Source organism: Pseudopodoces humilis, chromosome 3 (assembly GCF_049639895.1).
Source record: "Pseudopodoces humilis isolate 2021_Gansu_Grassland_sample_001 chromosome 3, ASM4963989v1, whole genome shotgun sequence".
Lineage (NCBI taxonomy): Eukaryota > Metazoa > Chordata > Aves > Passeriformes > Paridae > Pseudopodoces > Pseudopodoces humilis.
In genome coordinates, this window is record NC_142202.1 from 21,428,162 (window position 1) to 21,447,464 (window position 19,303).

Here is a 19,303-nt window from a genome sequence, read left to right on the forward strand (position 1 = left end):
ACTGAGCCTTTCCTGACAGTGAAATAGCCTTTTCCATACTTCCTACAGTCACCTCACTCTGGTCTACAACTGATGGCAGCAGATACAGGTGAAACTGTTGTTTCTGAGTGGTATAACATCAGCATCCAAATTAGCCTGCCTTACTCCTGTCTTGTTCCAAAATTTCAGTCTCAAACATTGCAGTCACTTGGGAAAATAATTACATCAATACAGTTTGCTGTGAAGGTCTTACTTGAGACTGTATCACATGATTTGTTCTCTGCAGCAAGCTCTTCTTACAAAAAACAAGAAAACACTAATGTAACCTTCCATAAATATTGGCATTGTTTGTTTTTTTTACTAATTACTTCTTTAACCTTTAGTCAGAGGGTAAACTACCCAGCACAATCACTTTTTTCTTTTTTTTTTTTCCCCAGGGGAACTGCATAATAAAAATACAGGTAGTAAAGAAAGGCAGTGGCTGAAAAAGCCTGCTACCTAGAAATGAGATTTCTTTTCAGCAATCGTCAGCACCCACAGGAGTTGTCACAAGGGAGCTGCCAGTGGTGGCACCAAAGGTGAGAGTCAAGACTTACCTCCACTGCCAAGTGAGCACCTGAGTCATCCCTGTCTGTGTGGAGAGAGGAATGTACTGCAATAAACCCCTCCCTGCTGGAAGTTAGAAGCACAATTGTTGTTGCTGATCAGAGATAAATTAAGCAGCCTAGTTCTGTTATGGGATAACTTGTGCCCTCTAGGAATAGTATGATGCTGGCTAGGAAACACTGACCAAAGGTCATCCTTATGTACTGAAGTTCCTCAAATGCATTTTCTTTCCAGGAAGAAAGAAAAGTAGACTGGAAAAGTTATTAAGCTTAGCAATAGAACGTGTCACAAGCCCAAACACCAAAAGCCTTTGAACTGAGATGCTCTGTGAAACCTGCAAAGAGAAATATGTGATTTACTGTTCTCAGTACTATGGTGCTACAAGGTGTCATCACGACACTGATGATTTCATCAAACAATTTTTGATCTGAAGCATCACTTCAAGCATCCCTGGGAGATGGTGCTCTGCAGATTAAGAGTCCCCCTTTCCAGGGAATGATTGAAGGGTAATCAAAATGCTGCAGAAGCACCTGAAGCTGACAGTAAAATTCAAATGCCGTGGTCATTTTAAAAATCAAGCTCTTAAAGGAAATACAGTAGTCTGTATCAAAATTACTTTTTTTCAGCCATCTTCATTATTTGCCATGACATGAATGATAGTAATTTTCAGAGCAAACTGAAGCCTACAGAGCACCTTCTGGCTTTGGAATGAAACCCAGGAATGCTGTGTAATCACACAAGCTGCAGACTTCAAGGAGACTCCCTAATGCTCTCGGTGCACACCGACATTTCAACCTTCATGAGATTCTCACATTCTGAGCAGATGAAGTAGGTCAGAGAAAAATAACACTGACCATGAGGCATTCTGTTCCCCAAAAGATGGGGGGTCTCTCTATCTCCCCTGGCAACAGTCTGGTTTGGACAACTTTGTCAAGCTTCCAAGCCTTTGAGGGCTTCTCTACCCTTTGGAAGCTTCAGTGGGGCAGTGACAAGATGAGAAATAATGGTATTTCTAGGCTTTAGGCAGTAGCCTCTGAATTCCAGGCTTTTAGCATTAGGGCCCCAGGAAAATTCAGTTGTTCATTGGGAGCAGAGGATAACACAAATTCAAGTCCCCTGGAGCCAGATAATGATCCCCGAGTGAGTCATTCTCACCCTTGTGGGACAGTGCCTCTTCATTTCATGCAGGATGTACATTCTGTCTAATACCTGCAGAGTTGTTCAGAACCAGCTGATGAATTATTCTGAAAAAATCAAGTTGCCTTCCAATATTTAATGGAGAAAATACCATGCACAGCCTTGGAAACTATGCTGTTACATTTTAACTTCTTTTTCTCTTGGCAGCAAGCTGGACAATTTGATTTCTAAAAGAATAATTGACTCTGCAGTCATCTGCAGTCCCTCTATTACCCTAACCAAACTAGTGATCCACGTCTAAAAAACCTTAGGACTGCCCCATTCTGAAAAAAGAAAGTGGTTCAGCCTAACACAGGCTAGAAAAGCCTCTGAAGTCTTCAATACCTTCCTCAGATTTTTCCATCTGCATGGAATTTATAGCTTTTGTAGAATCTTGTGTCTATTTCTGGAAATTCGTAACACAAGGCCACAATACTGACAATGCCCTTTAGATACTGTTTACTGCCTTTTTAATGGTCTCAACACTGCTACAAGCAGAAACAGTTTACTGAGGAAACACTAGAAATTAGCATCCTAGAGGATGAATTTTGCTCACCGATATTAAGCAGATATCCGCTCATTACTGACAAATATATAATTACTCACAAATAAGTAATTATGCCTAACCATTGCTAATACTTAGCTTTTGTTACATATCTGCTGAAGTCCTTCTTACAACGTTCAGGATATTATTGTTTTGTTTTCTGAAAGGTTGTTGTTCAATAGAGCTGTAAATACTGATTTAGAACATGGTCAGATAGGGTTAGTTCATTGTGGAACACAGACAGAAGGAAATCCAGCAGACTTTTAAGAAACCTTTCCAGCCCAGGAAACAGCTGGACTGTTAGGCAACTAACTGCCTGTTTTATCCATACACAAACCACATCACTTTCTAGAAGAGATAATACTTTTCAGCTTTGGATCACAGGGCCTCCTCCCAGCTAAAGAAATTATTATCTGACTAACCATAGTTGGGCTGGCTTCACATCTCCCATTTACCTCATGAGGTTTCTAGTGTTTCCTTTGAAGGACTGAGAATCTAACCAGAAAAAAAAAAAAAAAACCAACAACAAAAAACAAAACACCAACCCAAAAACTCCAATGCCAAAGAAATTTTAGGACGATAATAATTTTCTGGGATTGTTCCTTCCTAGCTGTGGGAATGTTTAAATTACAGTGCTAAATGGAGATACTGCCTGCAGCTTTCACAGAGGTACCAGAATAGGAACAGACCTTGTGGTCCTGGTTGTAAAATGAAGAACCCACCTGAAGGTTCAGCCCAGTGTTGAACTGCATATTAGCGCTGCTTTACAACACAAGCATTGCTGTGCTTCTGCAGCACGTGCAACCTCCTTCTGTGAAGCATCTCCTATACCAAAATAGCTGAGAGAGAATCCCAGCTTTGTGGAGAAACGAGATAAAAAAACCTAAAACATTTTCTTACCAAGACTCTACTCTACTTTGAAGCAGGTTCCTCAAATTTGCCTGGCTCACACCTGGGCTAAATGCCTGAGGGCAGGTGACAGAACCCTTGTAGAGTGTTCACAAGGGTTCTGCAGTGTTCCCACTGAAGCCAACTCATTTTAGCCATAACTGAATGTAATGTCTCACTTTTATTCCATCTCAGAAGTCATCCTACCCTCTCTTCCCAGATAATCTCTCTGCAACCAGGTGCTTTATTAAAACAATATCTGCACTACCCTCAAGAAGCTGCCTTTGGATGGCTCTGCTTTAGGGGTAAATTTGCATTTTCATTTCATCACAGACCTTCTCCAAAAGAAAGGAGAAATCTCTGTGCTAGAGCAGTACCACTCAGCTACCAATGCTAGTACTTCAGTTCCATGTCCTGAGAAAATTTCTCTGGATGCCAATACTCTTGTGTAGAACAAATTTCTATACTCTGTCTACATGCACTCTGCATGTACATGTATGTTTATTAATGACACAGAAAGTCATACACTTACACATTTTCCTACATTAAAAGGCAGGTTCCAAGGGAAAAAAAAACAAAACTTTTAGATTAGCAGCTGTATTAGCATCTGCCAAAAATGTTACTCTTGGCTCAAATCAATTTAGGCATTATACACTTTATTAGTAACATATAATGGTAAGAAATGATGGCATCCACATATACACATACATACAGTATTGCAATCAGAGAATATTAATTAAGAACTTTTAATTTTCTCTTGAAATAAAGAATTGGACAATAACAAAACCAGAATATTACAGCAAAACTTATTTGTTATTTCATGAGTAGAACAAAGACATGAGCAGTAGATAATATGGGTCTTACACAGAAATACTTTTCTCTTATGAATTTTTTTTCTTAATTCATTCTAGATCCTACATTAACATAATTTCTCCCTCTTCACAGATTTCAGACTGAATGGTGGGGCTGGGGCAACCACATATTATTGTGTACAATGACAGCTTGTGCTCCATGAAACATTAATAGCCTGTAACACTTGAGAAAGAGGTACGTAAATGACACGAACTGTAAAGGGCACACACCCCCACTCACACAGGAAAGCTAGTGAGTTCACAAAATGGAAAAAAATAAAGGTTTACAGCTTAACCAAATTTCACTTGGTTGTAGATGCACAAGGTAGTCCAAATATTTCTCAAAAAACCATTTTTTCATTAGGCAACACAGGCTGGCAGCTCTAATTACACACTCCACAGATTGTCTTTGAAACAACAGACTGCCTTGAACAAAGATGACCAAGAGGCTGAAGTTAGAAAAGTTCTATTAATCTGAATTTATTCCTATGTATTCTTGCTACTTCTTCCCTTGTTCTTTCTTCCTTTTAAAACACAGGCATTTAGCAACAGAAAGAGATGTTACTAAAGACAAGCACCAATCTACAAATACTTGTTCTGAGGGACTTGCCTACCAGCAATTCCAGACTACGCCCTACAGGTCTGGTATTTTCACACCCAGCTAATAGAAATGAGGGGTTTAAGGCCATGGTAGGAATCCTAAATAAAAATGTGTCAATGTTCTCTGAGTCTCTTCCAATGAAATTACTAGAAGTTTAATGTGGCTGTGAAGAAACACAAAGAACTAATTTTAAGGCTAATCTCTGAATTTTGTAGCTGAAAGTTATCAATTGCACAACCTGCTGAGCTCCTGAAAACCTGGGGGCAGTCCCCTTGTTTATGCTCCCCATGTGTGTGTTCTCTTGCATCCTCTAGAGCTCTCCTGAAACACTTGAAAAACAAGGAAATTCAAAAGCAAGAGGTGATGCATGGGATTGGGATGCCTCTCCTCACTTGGTTTCTTATACCATCCTCTCCTAGTTGATGTGCAGTTCCATTCATGATACAATTACCTTTTGAAACAGTTAGGATTTTTAGCCCCCAACTCTACTCCTGCTGAGGGGCTGAGCCAGGACCTCAAGGCTAAGAGACAGAAACCCTATTTCCAATTCCAGATGCATGTGGAATTTCCAGGCTAAGAAGGTTGCATGGAGAACTTGTAGCAACCTTCCAGTATCTGAAGAGGGACTACAAGGAAGTGGGAGTGACTCTTTGTCTGGAATTGTCGTGATAGAACAAGAAGGAATGGGTACAAACTAAAAGAGAGGAAATTTAATTTAGGTATCAGGAATAAATGTTTTACTGTGAGGATGGTAGGTCATTGGAACAGGTTTCCCAGGCAGGTTGTGGACACCCCAAGCCAGGCAGTGTTCAAGGCCAGGTTGGATAGAGCCTTGAGCAATCTGGTCTAGTGGGAAATGTCCCAGCCCATGGCAGGTGGGTTTGGACCAGATGATCTTTAAGGTCCCTTCCAACCTCTTAGCATTCTATGTTTGACTGAGTGGATGTTGTCTGCTAAAACCCAAAAATCAAAAGTAAAAACCACAAAGCCTCAACTTCTCCAAATTTATTCCTGCCATGAGCTAGAACCCAAATTTCTTGACAGATGGTAAGACTATTGCATAAAAAATACTGATTTGCTCTCTGTCCTGCTGCTGAGCCTTTCATTTAAATACTTTATTATTGCCTGAAAATAGCTCACAGGTTTCCAACTTTCAAACTCCTTATAGAAGGGGAATATTAAATCAAGGATGTAATTGAGCCTTCATTATTAGGAATATTTTCTTTTCAGGGACCCAGCAGTGTTTCCAGCAAGCCAAAATCTTGTTTCAACCTTTTCAGAAGGTAACCAAGTAATTTGGCAGAAGACAAAAAACACAAGGAGCCAGAACTAGAGTATTTTTTCAATAATCAGCTCAACATAACTAAAGAAAGTGGAAACTAGTAGTGAAGAAAGCATTAAAAAATAAATTTTAAGAAAGAAAGAAAAATACTCAGTCTTTGATTTTGAACAGTGTGTACTGAACAGGTCAGCAAACATCCTGGATACTGCCAAACACTTTCAACTGGACATTTGAAAACAATTCCCCAAAACTAAAAAAATATTATCTTGTTAAGATTTTGCAACACCAAAAGTTAAAGCAACCATGGGCCATGAACATAAATATTTTCTGTATCCGTATCTTGCTGAAAAACATATATATATATATTGGCACACGTTATTATCATTTTTCCAAAGGGAAAAGCCACCCACATATGCCACAAGGCAGAAACTTTCACTTTTCTCACTCAGGCTGAAAACGTGCTCATTCCTTGATGGGGCAGCTTCAAAGTAAAGGACAGAGATAATGAAAGTATCTCTACTTTTACTCCTATACCCTTGCCTGCCATTTGAGTAGCCAAGAGTTACTTTTCCTATATTCAACTATTTCAGCAGTGGACTCTTCTAGAGTTTACCTCTCCAGGAGCAGCAAGGCCTGGCCATTTTCTCCCTAGCACGGGATCTGGCAAAGAGACAGGAACTCTTTTTGGCAAGGCAATTGTTCCAAGCGTGCTTAGTTTATTCTGATAGGTCTCCCCCTGTCTATTTACCATACAAAATGTTTAAATCAAGATCATCACATTTAAGGCCAAGCTTAGAAAGATAGGTTTTCAGGGCCCTCTTTATACAAAAGGATTTTCTGAGTCTACAGTGAAATAAGAAAAAGAAAAGCTTTTAATGGTATTTATTGTACTTAGAGATTTTTGATATTTTTAGATATTTATTATACTAGAGACTATCTTGGAGTTTGTTGCTGTTTAACCCCAGCCATTCACCAAGCCCCAGGCAGCCACTTGCTCACTCCCTTCCCCATCAATGGGATTGAGGATGGAGTCAGAAGGGTAAAAGCTCGAAAACTCATGGGTTGAGATAAAGAGAGCTTAATTGGGAAAGCAGAAGCCACACACACAAGCAAATTAAAACAAGGAATTAATTCACCGCTTGCCAAGGGCAGGCAGGTGCTCAGCAATCCCCATCAAGTGCAATGGCTATTTGGGAAGAAAACACCATCACTCCAAAGATCCCTCCTCCCTTCCTCCTTCTGCCCCGAACTGTATACACTGAACATGATGTCATGTGGTCTGGAATATCCCTTTGTTCAGTTGGGGTCACCTGTCCTGGCTGTGTCTCCTCCCAACCTCCCATGCACTCCCAACTTCCTCGCCTTTTCTGACGGATAAAAAGCAGAAAAGGCCTTGTCTCTGTGTAAGCCCTGCTCAACAACAATAAAAACATCACTGTACTATAACCCTGTGCTCAGTACAAATCCAAAACACAGCCCCATGCCAGTCACTGTGAAGAAAATTAACCAGTCCAGCTGAAACCAGCACAGAGTTAAATAATTCCCCATCCCCAACTGTAACAATCAAGTAGGATTCCAGCTTCTGGATGGCACTGCACCTGTGGGAACTCAAAGACACAGCATCACTAATGGCACTGAACTTGTAGGTTCAGTTTGCTGAGCTAAAAATTAAGTGTTTCCAAAAAGTCTACTCACCCAGGTCTGATTTTCCCAGCAATAGTATTACTGTAGTGCTATCAGTTCTGTGGGTGTGTAGATAGAGCACAAGGTAAAAGAAAATTTTCAAAAGCACTTCACTGAGAAACCTCCATCCCAAATACAGGTAAACGAGGTAACAAAAAGTTGCTGTTAATGATGTCTGCTCATTTTGCAGCTAAGATGGTATAAAAGAAAATATTTGATCAGAGAAATAAAAATATCACTATTTTCCTTTCAGTCATCCTTACAGCTTTTATCAAACTGCAAAAGACATGATTTGAATTACACAAGCACAGGAATTTCACATGCGACAAGTGATACAATTCATAAAAAGGACAGAACACATTTTCTGATACTCCACAAATATTCAGAGGTTTAACACACAAAATGGAATTTCTTCAGCAGCACTGATTAAACTCAAGATGAGGCAGGGATCTTCTTTACAAAGTAAAGGCACTGGCTCTTTGTAAACACATACTCCTCTCTCTTTAACTGAGAGAGCACTCAAAATATTCCATGGAGGAAATTTGTGTGGTAGTTTTCCATTGCTTATAAATATTCACAATAGAGATATCAGAGGCCTTTGCCCTCCTTTTTACTGTATTTAATAAGAATTGTTTATTCTCCAATTTATCTAGTGAGAAACTTACTAACTCTCCCCAGAAATGCTATAATGAAGCTATAGCAAGAACAGTGTTTTCTCTTATCTGCCTTCTGACACCTATAAAGAAATTTCAAGGCAAAAGAATTGTCAGATGCCAGTATGAAACACACTCATCATCTCTTGTTTTCAGTATTGTGCTATCACTTTCCTAGAAGGAATCATTTGTTTATATTCAAATACAGATACATTTAAAATAAAAAATGAACTTGTGAACATCCTCCTGCTGTGCATCTCCCTACTCCTTGACTTTTCAAATGCACCAGCAAGACTGAACAAGAAAAGAAGATTAGATATTTCTGATCATAACTGTACTTAAGATTCCCGGTTTTTTTTCAAGTATGCATCCTGGGTGCACATGTGTCCCTGCTGTGGAGCGTTCACACAGCTCTTCACTAATGAAACTGCAAAACTTGAAAATGTTAAAATAAATATTCCATACAAAGGTGAATTGTTTGCATCTTGTGCAAAATGAGCTGAGTATCTTCATAGCTTCCAACACACAACTACCACCAATATCAACAAACACATATTTGTACTCGTGCACACAAATCCAGTGATTACACTAGCTCATATTGTTCCAGATCTAACCAAACTTGTGCGTTTTTAAGTCACCTTCCTTCAGCTTTACAAAGCTGACTGAATCTTTAATGTAGTGCTTTCAGGTTCTACAGGACTGTCAACTGGTACCTGAAGAGGGAGATAAGAAAATAAAAACACAACAGGAATTAAGCTGTTATTCAACAGAATTATTCTTAAACTCAGTATTCTTGGGTAATTATTAGGTTAGACTCCAACAGTATATATAGTTAATTAGCTCAATTAAGCAATTATATAAAACCCTATTTTCCCTTCTTTTTGTAACAAAAAAAATACACCAAACATAGTATAGTATTTCTTAGTATAACTCTAAAGTTTATATTTACTGCATGTAAGTATTTGTCATATGAAGATTAACTTCCCATTTTTTTCTCCATTACATTTAACCACAGTAGAATCTTGATCAAGGTTCAAAGTGATATTGAACATTATTAACACAGGCAGGTCTCAATCATGCATGGCAACATCAGGCCAAGGACTGCAGCTTTTCTTACACCCTGGTTGAGATGAATGAAGCTGTGTGTCGACCTGGGCTAATTAACGAGGTGATGATGGGAAGCAGATGAGTCATGCACAGCCCCGAGAGAGCCCCAGCTCAGCTGGGAAACCCACAGGATGTCACACTGAGCACACGCAGCTGCACAGGTTTCAGGGTCAAGTTAGCCCAGACAGCAGCAGCTCGGAAGTTCCTGAACCTTACACAGACATTAACAGCGTGCAGTTAGTCACACATGATCAAAAGCTGCTGGACATGCAAGACACCTACACAAAAAGAAGCATGGCAGAGGATCTTGCAATGTCTGACTCCAAAGAGCTGTCTCATATCTTGATCCAAACAATCAAAAACTCACAGCACTGAAAAAATTTTCCACTGAAAGCTTTATTTCTACTAGTAACTATAGTAGTTTGGAAAAGCTGCTGAAACATGGAACCTTATGATCATCAGAAAATGCTATGTTTGCTCTTCATTTAAATTGAGAGTGTCAGCAGAAGAATAAATCCAGCTCTTTATGTAGCACTGTATTAAAACTCTAGCATGGTTTCTGTTTATCAGACACTGACTTCATCTGAAGGGACTGCAGATATTTTAAATAAAATACGTAGTCTATAGGATGGCCTTATAACCCAATAAACAAAAAGGCTTCACAATTTACAATGCTATCCTGCTATTATGAAAAAGCAAGATTCAAACAATAAAATAATATTATTAGCCACTTAAAATTCAAATATGCAAAAAATTCAAAATTTCAAAGCAAATCTGAGAGCAGAACTTTTTTTTAGGTTTCTTTCATGGGAGTTAAAGAGAAAATCAGATATGTGAGGGCAGCATCCCATGCGGCTCTGTTGTTCAAAACCAGCATGGAATCAGTCATAAGATTTTGTCAATTACTCTTTTACAGCTAATATTGTTACGCCAGTAGAAGTCAAGCATTCAAGTAGGTAACACAGTCATGGCAAAAGAGTCACCACTTACAGCTTTAACGTCCAAGTTCATAATCCCTGAATTCACGTTGTGTCTTCTCAAATCTGATTTTATTAAGGCTGAAAGAAAAAGAAAAAAAGGAAAGCTGGTTCACACTTTTGCAGTGACATGCACTTCAAGGAAAATGTTTGTATGGTGAAAGCACACAGAAGCTGCTTTCAGCACATTTTCAAAATACCCGTATTTGCTCTTTGCGATTTGAACTTACTGACAATTTGAGTTTGCTCCACGCAAAGCAGGAAATGACAATAAATTCTTTTAAACCACAAGAACTTAAAGAAAAACTTGATAGTTTCAGCACTTTCAGCACATTTCTGAGTCAACATGTGTAAACACTGGCACAGTTCCAGAGTGCATCAGCAATTTCCTGCATTTGGAAAACTGCAAACTGCCTCCATTTATGCATTTGTTTCCATTTCTCAGCCCACTTTGCAGATGGATATCTGCCTCAAATTCAAATGTGTCTCAAGAAATGGGGGTCAGATGGCTGTCCATATATTAGCAACACCATCCTAAAAGCATATACATTTTTACATTAAAGAGAAACCATTACCTGTACTTGTAATTACCTGTTAAAATAATGCCCACAAAAATCCAAGCACAAAGAAAGATGTTTCCTGCACGCGGACTGTAGTCTGTTGTGAGTTTTCCTTGAACAAGTGTAAAGACAATTCCAAATATCTATAAACAAACAAGTAACTTCATCAGGAGCACACAGAAAAGAGTCATCATTTTACCTTCAAAAGTTCCAGGTCACATCTTATAGAAATCAAATTTAAAAAAAACAGGACCATAGCAACAAAACAGAGACTTGGCTAAGTCTAAGAAAGCCCTCCTAGGCTCAAGTACAGTAGCCTTCCTGAACATTACTTCACTTGAAGAAATAAAATGTTGTAACCTGTGCTGATGCATTAAGGAGACCTGAGGAAGTGCCTTCAGACTCTGGATATGTAATTTCCACAGCAAATTCAAACCCAAGTGGAAGATAGCCAGTCATGAAGAACCTGTTGAAGAGGAGAGTAAGAGGATGACAGGTGTGGCCTTCATCAGTTACTACAGCTAAGAAAACCTAACATACACACATGGTATTATGAATTAGCTGGTATTCCGAACAGTCATGTGTTCATGACTTAACATAATTCAATAATTCCAGATAATAGTGACTGCTTCATTCCCTCAATATGATCCAAGAATTTTAGCCACACATATTTCTCTTTAGGACAAAGCTGTTAAAACATGTTTGTCCTACTTCCCATAACCACCATACATATGAGACAACCTTTTCTAATGAGTCCACAAGCCACCCCACACTTGAAGCCAATTAGTTTCAAATTATAGACACACACAAACATCACCGTTTGATCAGCCCAAATATGCATGCTGGAGGACAAAAAGAGACCATGAATACGAGTGAAGCTGTACACTGGAATGCCTGCTGGAAGCTGCTATGGAAGAAGCTGAGGGGACTGATGAATAACAGGAAGAGAAGGGGCTTAATGCAGCTGAGGTTGGTTGATTGGTTTTTAAACTGAAACTCTCAAGACACTTCTGGTTTTATCTTGACTTCTGTGTCTGAATACAGCAACATTCCCTCAGCACCTCCTGAGGCTTTTAGATCGGGTATCTATGAGCACAGCGAACAAAGCAACCAGCATGTGGCTTGGGCTATCCAAGTATAGATTAATGAAAATGCAGAGAAGCCAGTCTTCCTAAATCTGCTCAGTTAAACTCTAATCACCTACACACTGGTCAGGAGAAAGCTTCAACTTCACTGCAGACAGCTTTCTGAATTGGAACCAAATTCATCACAGAGACCTCTCTTAGGTCCATAAAAATGATAAACAAAATTTACTGAAAAGTGAGTTACTTTAGATTTATTCTGATGTAACAGAAGGTGAATCCCATGTGTACTGTGAGCTAAAGGCATAGGCTGAGATCATGGTGACAGAATACACAGCAGAATTATCTAGGTAAAACATTTAAATATGTTTCAGAACAGAACAGCAGTAAGTCCCGTAGCGCTCTATAATTGCTCACCCAAGCACTCCTCCAGTCACAAACACTACTATAAGGTATCCGAGGTCCAGGGTGAAGGTAAATACCAGCAACCCAATGAAAGAGAGAATGTAAACAATCAAAGTAGTTTGCCTGCAACCCAACAACAACAACAAAAAATTAACATTGTTAATGGAAGGCCATTGCACATTGCTGAAGCATAGAGGGGTAACGTGAACATTACATAAGCCATTCTAAAGCTATAAATTTTGCTTCATGTAATTCTGCCTCAAAATTAGCATGCAGTGAGCACATATCCCTTCCTGAACTCTTCACTGTCTTGGTTATCTGGCTGCCTAATTCAAGGCTCAGAACACTTACTCAGACGCTCAAAGAATGGACAATCACAGCACATACTACTTCCTTAAGACTATTTTAGTTCTCTGCTATGTTGTACCTCTCGGCCATTCTGCAGTGCTGCCCATTACACAATACATCAACACAGGAGCATCTGGGTCCAACACTATTAGCAATAAAAGTCAGCCTACCAAGAGGCAAGCCAAACAAATCTCATTACAGTGTTCTATTTATTTTGAATCCGAAAGAAGGGATGTCTTCCAAATTCTTAAAGCACATATTTATAAGGCAAAACACATGCAGAAACAAAGCCAATCTACAGCATTAACATCCATTAGGCTTGTACAGGCACATAATGGACTAAGAGTCACAGGGGAAAGCTACTCCATCACAAACAGTGCTCCAGGGCAGTGCTCACTCCTGGGGTCATCACACCATGGATGATGGACCCAGGAGTTCCTACCCCAGAACACAGAGCTCTGCTCCGTGGTTATCCTCTGAATCAAAGCAAATGTTACACTTACTAATAGGATCAGGAATAGCATAAAAAATTGAAAATCCAACAACTGGCCATTTTACGAAGCAATGCAGGGTAGGCTTTGAGACTTTATGAAGAATCTCACTGGGCCACCTGGCCACTTTCCTTGTTAGTCTTATACTCCTGAAGAGACCGGAGTAGATGGAAAAATCTCTTGCATATTTGCATTCTGCTCTTTCATTTTATCTCCTTTTGACCAGTAAGAGTCTCAAGCTTTTGCTGTAGCCTCAGAAACTTTTCTCCATGAAGGCCACTAAAAGATCAGGGACAAACTGCATTTCATCAGCAGTTCATTTCAGCCCTTACATTGGAGCATTTTCCTAATGCAATTGCACCACTCTCCTACCCCTAACCCCATACATGCCTACCCACACTTACTTGTAAGTTTTAGTGTAATCCAGCCACAAACCACAAATAATCGAACCCACCATTCCTGCCACCACCAGTGTCAAGCCAATTCTCCCAGCGTTCACTTCTTCTCCCTTTCAACAAATATTTATATGGTGCTCATTAATAACTTGCTTCCACTCAGAGTCAAGTTCAGACCTCTTGGCAGTCATAAGTGCAAACAAACATTCCTATGACTCCCACAGCTGTATGGTACAAGAAATACAGAGGTATAAGAGAAACCAAATGTCTGAGCACACATAGCACCTACAAAATAAATATCACCTCTGCAAATCTACAGTGAAAGAGACAGAGAAGATCCAAGAAACTTACCTCATAATGAGTTACTATCATCTGGTTTAATAAGGTGGAGACAGAATAAAATGCCCCAGTCATAATACCTGCAGTATTAAGAAAAAAGTTTCAATCATTCCAGGTGCAGACATGCAGATTTGTTACCCTAAAGAATTACTCTTCTGACACAAAACCTTTTATGTGCCAGGTAAAATCTCTACACTGGACCTATAAGTGGTATTTTGGATCCTTACAGATTTGCCAGCACCGGCACCTGAATAAATAGAAGTTTGACACTCCCTCTTCCATTTAAAAAACTCCTTCACAATTAAAATTCTATGTGCTTCTGGCCCACATTTGAACCTTTCTGCCAGACTGCAAACAGATAACACCACTTACCATAACTGATTAGCAAAAGTATAAATGGAATATTTTTGAACAAGTTAATAATGGACTGCTTGTAGGAGTAATCCTCAGGAGGTTTAGTTTGCAGGATTGCTTGAGAGTGACTGGGAGGGTATTTGGGCTTTTCTTCAAACACTGGGGAAAAAGAAGAAGGAACAATTTTTGATTCATCTCTACCAAACTAATGTGCCTTTTTTTTTTTTTTTTTTGGAAGTGTTTCAGCTTGATGAATTTCAGAAGACTGACTTGTAGTTTTAACAACTCCATGAAAAAAATTTCTGAATTTTCTCACTGAAGAACTAAGTCACATCCACAAAGGATGTGTTATTTGGTCACATCTGATTGCTACCAAAATATGCTCAAAGACAGATTTCACCTGCAATACGTCAAGACCTTTGTGTATAAATTGTAAGATTAACAGAATGAATTCACATTGTATCATAAGTCCTCGCAGCAAAGAAACTAAGAGAACTAAATATTCTGGAAGAAATCACCCCATGTGAAGCACGATGTACAGTGAAATGTTTATTGTTAAACCCTGGCACAACAGGTAAGTGAACACAAACTGGAGAAACTGTAACCTCAACATACTTTGAGCAGTCAGCTGCTTTAAGTGAGACATTGTCAACACTCCCTATAGCCAGCATATAAATTCCAGTAATTTAAACACTTACCAACTCCTGTTAAGAAGAACAAAAGCGTGGACACGATCGCTGTTCCATAGAACATGATGCCGATGTTATGTGCCATAAGATCAATATCATTCGGTGTATTTGGGACCAAAACAGGTGGCAACAAAAAGCCAATTGCAGTACCAAGCTGTAAAGCAAGAAGACAAAACTAAAATCATTTCCCTCTGATCACAAAAATTAACAGAAGTGAAAAGCCTTACCAGGCAGAATTCAGAACTGTTATTAAAAGAAGCTTACTTTTTTGTGATACTTTAGTAACACACTTCTGAACCACTTGATTTCAGTGTTGTTTTACAACCAGATCTTCCATAACTCAGGTTTTAACCTTTAAATTTCTCAACTGAACTACGATGCCACACTTAGTGTATATATTTACACTACAAACAGTACTTGTACAAGAATCTTTATACTTATACAAGAATCTTTCACAGGAAAGTGAAAGCACCAGGCATGAACATAAATTTCTATCAGTCATCCTGCAACTTAAGGGCTAGAGATGATGCAAGATTCTAGCTACTCTTGTAGAAATGTTCTTCATTTGATGTCACGCTCCTGCCACTACAGTAGCAAAGCCCAACTGCAAGGTTTACTGTAGAACAGACAGAGCAGAGAAAAGCAAGAGAAATTAAATATCCTTAATAAGACCAAACCCAGTGATTATTGCTAAGGAAATAAATAAAAATCACAGAGTGAAGTAATAGTGGGTTTGTGTGTGGAATAAATTCCAACAGAACAACTGATTTTGCATTAATAGAAACATAAAACAGGGACTGAATTTTTGTGAATATAAATAAAGCATTTTAAATCCTGAAAGAACAAGTACTGGACTATTCTCCAGTTTATCTCCCCCAAAACTAAATGGCATTTTAAAGTGTTGGAACATTTATTTTACATAAAATTAAATTTAAGAAGAGCACCGAAGACTTAGAGCAGGAAGTCCAACAATCAGAAATCGTCACATTAGAGGTGTGCCACTGAGCTTACAAAGTATCCTTTGTGCATACCCTGAGGAGGGTTTTGCTACCTTTTTTTTCCCCCCCAGGCTATCAGATTGACACTGTATCCAGTAGTCACAGGGAGAATTTGTCTCCTTTTGTCCTCACTCTTCAGTATATGAGCCCGACAAACATGAACTGAGCACACAGTTAATTTTTTTCTTTAGGTATATTTTTTCCTCCCCCAATAGGAGCCAATACAGTGCCCACAATGTTCCAATAAAGTCGAGTTTCCATTTTCCATCGTTTACACCTAGAGAGGTTAAGGCCAGAAGAAAGTGTACCAATGAGTTTGGCGAGACTCATTTTGAGGCGCTAAATACTTGTGGAGATGGGGCATTCCTAACAACCCTTGACAGGGTTGACATCGCTGCACTCCCAGTGATTTGTGTCCCAGTTGCAAACGATCAGCATCTCCAAGAAGTGAGATAATTGTTGATAACTGCCCTGTTCCTGCCCTGCCTGCGGTCCCGGCCGTGTTTGTAGGTCTGAAGCTACACACAGTACCTGAGAGAAGCAATCGGATGAGCAATAGCTGAGTGGCTTTTAGCCACCTGTTCTGTTACACAGTTCACCTTGTGCAATTACCCAGCGCAGTGATTCCAACGGGAATGCCTATGCAGAAGGGAACTGCAATGGGATACACAGACATTACTTCTAACTTCCAAGTGCCTAACTCCTTATCTTGACACTCTTTCAATCTAGCTTTTGAGAGCTTTTAGGGGTTTTTAAAGGAAGCAAACCTGAGAAAAGAGAAATTCTGTTGTTCAATTGACAGAGTACCTGGAAGCACTTCAGCAGGCACACTGGGATCGGCCCTAGCTGCTGGCGGGAACACACTCCAGAAACAGCCTCGGTTTATTTTGTTCATATCCTGATCCTGTTTCCCTTGTCCATCTTTCTCGTGGTTCCCATCCACACAACCCCTCCTCTCCCGCTCCTGTCCTGCACCACTTCAACCCCACATCTCAGCATCCGAGTGAAGCACCGGTTTCAGGCTCCAAGCTGCATGCTTGACACTACCGCAGAAGTGAAAACCCCGTAACTCCTTCCTACTGGAAGGACCGGTGCATGGCAGGAAGAGTGGAACTTCAGCTGCCAAAGAAACCTGCAACCTGATACCAAGGATGCAGATCCAAAATTATTGCCTCACTGCTGAAACAGCCAACATTTTCTGAAATCTTCAGTCCAAAAGGGGCAGTTGACTTGTCCACTCGAAAAATCGATGTGAAAAAAAAATATTTTGGAAAAGCTGTGAACCGCCAAGTATCAGTTAATGAGGAATCAGCTAGGTTAACACCCTAATTGTAAACATGTAACATTAATGTCACTGCTGTCATAATCCAAAGTGCACAAACATAAAATCATCAGACTCACATGACAAAAAATAAATCCCCCGTTACCTTGACCAAACTCTACCTATGACCTCAGCCTGCACCAGAGATACTGACTTGAACCTTAGCAATTTTTTTGCCACAGGAGAAAAAAAATAATAATAAAAAAGCTGGGACAGTGGCAGGAGGTAAGAATAAGGCTATGGGAGGAAAAAGTGTCATACCTGCACCTGCGTTTTCAGATGCACCTGTTCCAGCTCTCTGGAACTAGCCAGTACCAGGGAGCTTGAGGAAATCCGTGACTCAGTTACCATCACAGTGATGTGAACTATGACATCGTTAGACAAAACTTCACGAGTCACCAGGGTATTGACTACTGGCACCTGGCAATTAGAGGCCACATTTTAAAAAGCAGAAACCGATATATGTTGTTGTTGGGGTTCTTCATGAAAGTTCACGTAGTTCACACCCCCTCCAGCCGGAGGTGGATTCAGTCAAATGAATCCAAGTGCCAGAATGCCAGAGGAAGAGGAGCAGGACCAACATCTGAAAAGGGTCTCGACTGATGTACTGCCGACAGCTGATGGAAGTGTGTGAGCTGCCGCACGCTGCCACATGGCCCGGCTCCTGCACAGCCAGGCTGGCCGGGCAGCGCGGGACGCAGCATCCATCACCTTACGCTCGGCCCCTCTTCCTCACCTGTCCGCTCTCCCAAAACCATATCCTCGAGAAAGCCTTTTCCCACTTAAGCACCTTGTTTTTAACTCGATGCCGAACTCCAAGGAAGCCCGCTTCTCCGAAGCCCCCCTCGCTCCCCGGCGGCCCTACCTGGTTGCCCAGCACGGCCACGGCGCAGGCGGTGGAGACCTCGGTGGGGCCGAACCAGACGGAGGCGATGCGGGAGGGCAGCCCCAGGATGAAGACCTGGGCGACGGCGCAGACGGCCTGAGCGGCCAGGGTGAGGGGGTAGCGCTGGGGGGCCAGGCTGCCGCACTTGAGCCAGGCTCCCAGCGCGTTCAGCCCCGCGCCCAGCAGCGCCGTGAGGCGCAGCCCGCGGGCATCCAGCAGCCAGGTGGCCGGCAGGATCAGCGGCACGTAGGCCACCATGTACACCATGGACAGCCAGTCGATCTGCGTGAAGGAGACGCCGTAGAAGCCGGCGAAGACGTTGCTGAGGATGCTGTACTGGATCCACTGGAAGGCGTTCACCAGGGAGTAGCAGCTGAAAACAGCCAGCACCGCCAGTCGTCTCCGCGACAGCCGCGTCTCCAGCCGCGCCTCCGGCCGCACGCCGCCCGCCGCCAGCATCGCCTCGGCCCCCGGGGCCGCCGGGGCCGGCCGCTCCTCGCCGCCCTCCGGGGCCGGCCGCTCCCCGCCGCCCGCCGCCTCCTTGCCGGGCAGGAAGCCATTGCAGCGCTGCAGAGGGGCCGCCGCCGCCGGCACCTCCCCGCTCTCCCCCTCCGCCTCCTCCTCGCCGCCGTCCTCCACCATCTCGGCCGTCTCTCCACCCAGCTTCCCCGGCGGCGGGCGCAGCCCGGCTCTGCCTGCCAAGGTCACCTGGCTGCGGCTCCGCTCGCCGCCGCCCCGCCCCGGGGCAGGGCCCGGCGGGCGGAGCGGGAGGCGGCTCCGGTAAAGCGGGACCGCGGTCCGGGCTGCTGGGAGGTGTTGGGAGTGTGTGCATGTGGATTTACAGAGAGGGTTGTTTTGTTCACAACTCTGCTTCCGTTTTCTTTGTCCGTCTTGCTCGGGGTTTCTCGTCTGCACAATCACTGCACTCCTGCTCCTTCTCCTGCTCCCCTTCAATCCCCACATCCCAACATCTGAATGATATATGTGCGCACACACACACACACACACACATACGCATACACTCTTTTGAGTCTTTTAAACTGAACTTACAAAGGCTGTGTGACTTCTGCTGGCTGCATGAGAACGAC

The 19,303-nt window shown here is 41.6% G+C and overlaps 1 protein-coding gene across 1 annotated transcript; it reads right to left on the minus strand.

Annotated features, from left to right (window-relative positions):
• Nucleotides 1-3,828: 3,828 nt before the first annotated feature.
• Nucleotides 3,829-18,857, minus strand: FLVCR1 (FLVCR choline and heme transporter 1). The gene is made up of 10 exons (XM_014252948.2): nt 18,195-18,857; nt 15,020-15,164; nt 14,340-14,480; nt 13,980-14,047; nt 13,638-13,741; nt 12,407-12,517; nt 11,268-11,373; nt 10,939-11,050; nt 10,361-10,428; nt 3,829-8,976 (listed from the first exon to the last, which is right to left on the minus strand). The coding sequence occupies exons 1-10, from the start codon at nt 18,855-18,857 to the stop codon at nt 8,914-8,916; spliced, it is 1,581 nt and encodes a 526-aa protein (XP_014108423.2). The 3' UTR covers nt 3,829-8,913.
• Between the last annotated feature and the right edge of the window lie 446 nt (nt 18,858-19,303).

Bases quoted from the DNA above. Each gene is read 5' to 3' on its own strand.
- FLVCR1 (XM_014252948.2), bottom strand. From the start codon at position 18,857: ATGGTGGAGGACGGCGGCGAGGAGGAGGCGGAGGGGGAGAGCGGGGAG. The intron at 11,051-11,267 runs GTTACAACATTT...GTTTGTTTATAG, and splicing joins TCCTTAATGCATCAGCACAG to ATATTTGGAATTGTCTTTAC. The intron at 8,977-10,360 runs GTAAGTGGTGAC...CTCCCTCTTCAG, and splicing joins TGAACTTGGACGTTAAAGCT to GTACCAGTTGACAGTCCTGT.